We start from the raw sequence: 6,545 nt of genomic DNA on the forward strand, positions 1-6,545 counted from the left end.
ATCAATTCCCATTATGCACACATATTCTACAAATCTTAGATCCGCCTCTGATTATTGTATATTCTTACAATAAAATATAGTATGTGAGTACACAGGACAATGACAGATACGTATTATTGAGGAGGGGGTTTATCACGGGCCCATGATTAAGAAGCGGTCTACAGTCTACTTGTAATACACTTTCCCGCTGTTCTAGTTTCAAAAATGTGTACTCTCTCCGTCTCAATTTATGCCCTACTTTTTAAATTTCGAGAGAGTTAAACGACTTAATCTTGACCGTAATTTTTTCATAAGCTTTTTAAATACTTCGAAATATCAATTATATATTGTGATTTATACTATTTTCTTCGTTTCAAATTGTTTGTCTTACTTTGTCTTTCACTCCGTTTAGAAAAAGAGTTTCTTTCCTTTTTGACAACTCTTTAATTCCAACCTTCCACATGACATGTTTAAGACCACAAGACTAAAGTGCTTTTATTGGTATACATTTTATACATCTTTAATTAAAGACCATAAGATTCAAAAGTCTTCTTTACTTTTTTAAACTTCGTGTCAAGTCAAAACCAGACATTTTGAAACGGAGGGAGTAGTATTTTTTACGTTGGTTCCAAATATATAAGTTTTATTTAAAAAACTTAAAGACTCCATATCCGAACTTATGGTAAAAATATAAAATTTTGATTCTCGAAGTTCGAACCGTGTCACATGAATTGGGACAGGAGGGAGTACTATTTTGGAGAGTCAAATGATGCTTTCTTTGACCATGACTTTTTAAATAGTTTCTAAAATTTGAATTGTCAAATATTTTGACTTATAACACTTCTTATGTAGCTCCTAAATATGTAAATTTTATTTTAAGAAAGTTGAAGATTCTAATCCTATGACAAATTCACAACGAAACATAGTTAGTTGACACTCGTATTCCAACTTAGGTCACATAAATTGAAACGGAATAAATGACATTTGTGTATTAAAAGACATAATAATTAAGTAAATAGAGATATTCTCTCTTTAAAAGATAGTGACACATTTCAATATGGCACCAGAGCAGATAGATCTCTCGAGTTTGAGTCTCACCCCCCAACATTAGGAAAAAAAAAATAAAAAATCATGCGCTTGGTTCATAGAAAAATATCAAGCACTCAAGTGGGGGCACGCATTCAAGATATAAAAAACTAACTGAAGGTATGAGTTGTCTAATAATTTAAGCTTTTAGATAAGTTGATTACACATTTCAACATGATATAAAAGAATTCATATTTCACACCGCCACCCATTATCATAAAAATAAAATAAAAAATCACATCCTCGGGTAATTAAAGAATCAAATTCGCACGCGAAGAAGCGCATAAAAACATAATTAAGTAATGTGTCACTCAAAGGTGAAGCTTATGGTCACACAGGGTTAGAACTTAGAAGTTCTCTAAAATCTAAGGAGTAAGGGCGGTTAAACAAGAGTGAGGGGTCATGTACCATAGAGTAACTAGAAGGTAACTGCACAGTCTATCTATTGCACTACTGGTTAAAGTACTAGTCACATTCATAGATTGGAAACCCCATATTTTATTGCTAGGACCAACCCAAGTTCTTTGCAGTAATACAAACAAATGGCAAAGCTACAAAACAAAGGGCAAAGCTACAAAAGTCTTTATTGTCATTCACGTGCATGGCACACGGCGAAAAAGAAAAGCAAGAGAGAGAAGTAATAAACAAATGACATCCAAATAAAAATAGGAAACAGCTTATTATTCATATATACTAGATGTAACATCATGTTTGACACATGAAGCCAAATACAAGCACACACTGAGAAAAGGCCCCAAAGACCTTTTTTATGGTTAGGCCAAATTTTGGCCGGAAAATCAGAGGAGGCTTTTTTTTTTCATATCACCTCCTCTTTATCAAAAAATTAAAAGAATACACACGTGTATCCATTACACGTTTGAAGAAAAATTCAAAATAGTCCAGTATATGGTTAGGACCCAGAAAAAAAGGCAAAATCCCGCCAAAAAAACACACATACACGCTGTGTAGAGCACACCTCAAACCAAAGTTCTGATTATACAGAGCCAAATGTTATTATGAAGTTGAATGACCCTTGTTTTTTTCTCCTTGAGTGAATTGTTGATTTTCATTCATTATCTTGGAGCTAGTGTAGAAGTTGGAAGCAATAATGGTGGCCCTATAGTTATATATCAAGAGCTTTCTTGAATTATTCATCAATGGATTTGCCCAAAATTTCAATTATTTTTTTGCCACAACTCCATTGATTTAATTTTCTCTTCTCCAATCCTTAGCAAATAGGCCCCACCATCTCCTCTTTTCATTCAATAATAATCAATGCTCCCTTTGAATTCAATCGCAAACCCCACTTCATTCACACTACATGACTCCACTTACTACTACTAATGCATGCTATAATTAAACAATCTCTTCTTTCTCTTTCTTTTTCACCTTTCTCACACCAAAATACTATGTACCAAATCCCCTTCCCTTGGGAATCTGCAAAGCCATTTAATGAATGGCACATTATATCAACTAAATATAATCTACATCACTCCTCAAAGATGAAAAAATGACTGAGGATTCTTAGATCACTTTTGGTCCACCACTTCCTTTTTTTCCTTGTAGCCCCTTATTCTTAATTTCCCACACATTACTTATATTATTCCGAACTTGCTCTATCATCATCTGTAGTACTCCACCAGCTGTTACTTAGTTTTCTCCTTTTATAAGATGTGGAGGAAGATGATGACGACGACGAGGAGGGTGATGAGTCACTGGATGCTACAGTAGTACTAGCCCGAGTCATGACTCGTACCTGTGGTATAACTCTTGGAAATCTCCGAGGTCTTAATGCAATCGCGTACTTTTGCACTAATTTGTAGCACCCCACGATTTTATCCTGCCGAAAAAATGGGAATTTTTTACTTTATTCTAATGAAGTTAAGAATTGAGAATAGAAAGGTACGATGCATAATTAAAAAGGTAAAACAAATGTCTTACTTTGTGTAGTCCATCACACCAAGATTCAGCATGTTCAGCGTTCACGAGAGAGAAATTTGGAAGGTCATTAGCTGCACAAAGTATTGTAGCTGCAGCTATGCATGATGGCCAATACTCAAGAAAGCTAGCTTCTGTATATACACACAGTGTAAAAAAAAAAAAAAAAGTTACCATCAGGTGACCTAAATGATAACTACATATAACATGAAAAATTAGAAAAACTACATGCTATAACAGGTCAAAACACATTAATAGTGTACATTTGCGTACAAATACTCATGCATGCATATGTATACGTATATTTGGTGCTTCTTTTCTTTTTCTTTCTTTTGCTTTTTCTTTTAGATGTACACTTTTTCAATAGGATAAATCAGAAAACCAACCTTGAATATTTGAGAGGATAATCTGAGAAGCCCTTGAAATAAGGAAGGCAGTGAAAGTTCCTACTGAATCAAGTTTATAGGCAAAGTAGCTGAGGTAGCTAAACGGGGTTATGGATCGGAGCCTCCAATCTAATATTCTCAGTACAAGAAACTCCATTCTTTGTATGGTTTTGGGTTCAAATATATACTTTGCACCTTCAACCTAAGGTAAAAAATAAAACTTGTTAAATCACGTGTGGGGTCCAAGAAAATTCTATTTTTAGAAGAAAACAATCAAATAAAACAAATTACCTGAAGATCCAAAAGAGAAGGAACAAGAGGTTCCTCCATTTTTGCAGCTAAAGATAAGCAAGCAACCGACAATAGTTGCAGCGGCCAACCGTTTGTTTGCTGAAATTACATTGAAAGGGAAATTCGTTATGATATTCCTATTTATATTTAATAATACTCCATATTATACAAGAAACAAAGAAAATAGAATAGTACACATGTATTTTGATAAATTTTGCAAAAGAGACAAGCGGACCACCAGAACGATTACTTTTACTACGTATGTCACGTACAATAAATTATTGCCAGCATGCCTAGAGGCTAGATATATAACATTAAAATATACACGGTGATTTTGAAGATAACATTAAGTACACGAGGGTAAGAAGATTTATTTTAAAGGTTTCCAATACCTTTTGATCAACTTTCAAGTTATAGTATTTCATTCACATTTCTTTTCCTATGTTTTTTTTTACAAAGTGGAGTACCCTTTACAACCCATTGTTTTTAGATGACGCTATAAATTACTTTACTATCAAATATAAATCACATTATTATTGGGGAGACCATAAAACAAAAAGATTTTGTTCACCACAGTACAGAAACAATGAGGACCCAATTAGTTGAATTTGTCTTTGCCGTTGTTAGATGGATGCCACTGACCAAAAAGCCAACAATAAGGATAAATAAGTTTTAGACCCTGTTTATGAATTTACAGTTTACTAAACTCTTTTTCAGGTGTGATCAAAAGTCAATGCTGTATTATAGAAATAATTCCAGAGTTGAAATGTCTCCACGGAAAATACAAATTTTATTAATACATAAAATTTTGAGAATGACTCATTGAATAATTTTCTTCACCCTTGCAATTAGCAGAGGTTCATTACCTAAGGATTAGTAATGTAAGGTTTAACCCCTCTTGCTTGCACTTTTCTTTTTGAGGTTTGTCTGATTTTTGATTTGACACAAAATTTTAAAAAGTAATGTGATTTTAAATTAAAAAGTACCAAAATGCCTTTTAATCTTGTAATCTTAAGCATGCATGTCATTTGAAAGGTTGGAATTAAAAAGTTCCAAAAAAGCAAAGAGAAATTCTTTTTAAAACGAACTAAAAAAAAAAAAATAAGACAAACAAATTAAAACAGAGAAAGTAATAAAAAAACTAGCCCTAACACCCGCAAAATAATCATTGAATATCAATAAATACCTTTTATACCATAAATATAGTTAACTTTCTTCTTTTTCAAAACATCAATCAATGTTTACCATATTAGTTACTTTTAAATGTTTCTTAAGTAATCTAATTCTTTCTGTGCTACAATAAGTATATAGTGCGACTTATTTTCGTCCCGTATTTCCGGCCACCTCTCATTAATAAAAGGGAAAAAAAAAAAGAAGAAAAATAAAATTAAAAAAAAAAACTTGAAAATGACTAATTTACCGGCAAGCTTCTAGAGTAGAGAAAACGATCAAAATAATTAACGGCGAGATACGCCGTTAATGGCTGGAAACCATAGTGGCGTTGTACCTGCAAAAAAAAAAAAAAAAAACTGCTTTAGTTATTCGATTCAGTTTTGTATTGTTTGGATTTTGATTTTTTCAGTTATCAAACTGATATTAGGTAGTGGGTAGTGTTAAATACAAGTACAGTTTAGCAAACTAGAGAAATAATACTGTCTCAATTTACATGTCTTATTTTTAATTTAAAACTACAAGTTAAATGACATTTTAGTGCCGATCATGAGAATTATTCATTTTTTTTTTCAGAAAACTTTTTTACTTTATTTGAAAATTAGCTTTTGGCCATAAAAACTTCAAATACAACTTTGAAGTTATATTTGAAATTTAAAAAAAATCTAAATTTTTTTTTTTCACTTTTGGTACATAAATAACTAAATATTCTTTGCAAAAATTATATCCAAACACAAAAAACGAAAGAAAAAAAACTTCAAAAATTCCAAATAAAGTGAAAATTATTTGGTTTTTATGGCGAAACGCCGACTTAACTTAGTACATTATACACATCTAATTTAGGACCACAAGATTTAAAAGTCTTCTATAATTCTTTAAATTTTGTATTAGTCAAACTAAGACAGTTAAAGTGAGACTCAGAGGGAGTAGTACCTTGAGAATCCATGCAACGGATTCTTCTCTAGCAGCAACGTCTAGTGACTGAGATTGAAACCTCTCAATATAATCAAATCCAGGCACAAAATTCCGCTCATCTTCAATAAGACCAGCGATAGATTCATCGATATCAGCGTACCGAGATTCGATGTCGGACGAGAAAACAGTGTCGGAGTCCTCGTCGCAAAGTAGGCCGGAGAAGCAGTCGGAGCACGAGACTGACATGATAGAACTACTAATCTCATTCTATTTTGATCATGTTTTATTGATGGTCGGAAGTAGAGAGTGGTCGGAGAAGATTGCCGGAATGTTGACGTGGACTTTTAGAAGAAGAAATACAGCAAGTGTTAGGTTTTATTGTGGTGTGTTTGGTTGTGGCTATCTCATTCACTGGGTATAAATAGTAATATTACTATGATTTATATTTTGTTATTTTGTTCTAGGATTAAGAATCTACAAAAAGAAAAGAAAATAAAAGAAAAGGTTAGAGATATATCAACTAGTTTTACAAGTTCAATTAAGTATTCATTTTCTTTTTTGTATTTTGGCCCGTTTTATTCAAATCCCCTTAAGCTACATTTGGTCTAAATCACCTCTTTACTTGACTTTTTCTTATACTCCCTCCGTTCATTTTTACTTTTCCATTATTCCAAAAATAGATTTTCACTTTTGCTTGTCCACTTTCGCATATCATGAGAAAAATAATTTATTTTTCATATTTTACCCTTAGCATTTATTACTCATTCCAAGTCATTTTCT

General features: G+C 32.4%; 1 protein-coding gene across 1 annotated transcript; it reads right to left on the bottom strand.

Annotated features, from left to right (window-relative positions):
• Window positions 1-1,719: 1,719 nt before the first annotated feature.
• On the bottom strand, window positions 1,720-6,229 carry LOC132067389 (cyclin-D1-1). Its single transcript, XM_059460598.1, has 6 exons — window positions 5,784-6,229; window positions 5,101-5,187; window positions 3,681-3,779; window positions 3,390-3,591; window positions 3,007-3,137; window positions 1,720-2,905 (listed from the first exon to the last, which is right to left on the bottom strand). Exons 1-6 carry the CDS (start codon window positions 6,009-6,011, stop codon window positions 2,666-2,668), a joined length of 987 nt encoding a protein of 328 aa, XP_059316581.1. The 5' UTR covers window positions 6,012-6,229; the 3' UTR covers window positions 1,720-2,665.
• Between the last annotated feature and the right edge of the window lie 316 nt (window positions 6,230-6,545).

Source organism: Lycium ferocissimum, chromosome 8 (assembly GCF_029784015.1).
Source record: "Lycium ferocissimum isolate CSIRO_LF1 chromosome 8, AGI_CSIRO_Lferr_CH_V1, whole genome shotgun sequence".
In the NCBI taxonomy this organism is placed as follows: Eukaryota; Viridiplantae; Streptophyta; class Magnoliopsida; order Solanales; family Solanaceae; genus Lycium; species Lycium ferocissimum.

Coding starts and splice junctions, on each gene's coding strand:
- LOC132067389 (XM_059460598.1), bottom strand. CDS start 6,011: ATGTCAGTCTCGTGCTCCGACTGCTTCTCCGGCCTACTTTGCGACGAG. Junction 5,188..5,783: donor CCGTTGCATGGATTCTCAAG/GTACTACTCCCT, acceptor TTTTTTTTGCAG/GTACAACGCCACTATGGTTT. Junction 2,906..3,006: donor GGTGTGATGGACTACACAAA/GTAAGACATTTG, acceptor TTTTTTCGGCAG/GATAAAATCGTGGGGTGCTA.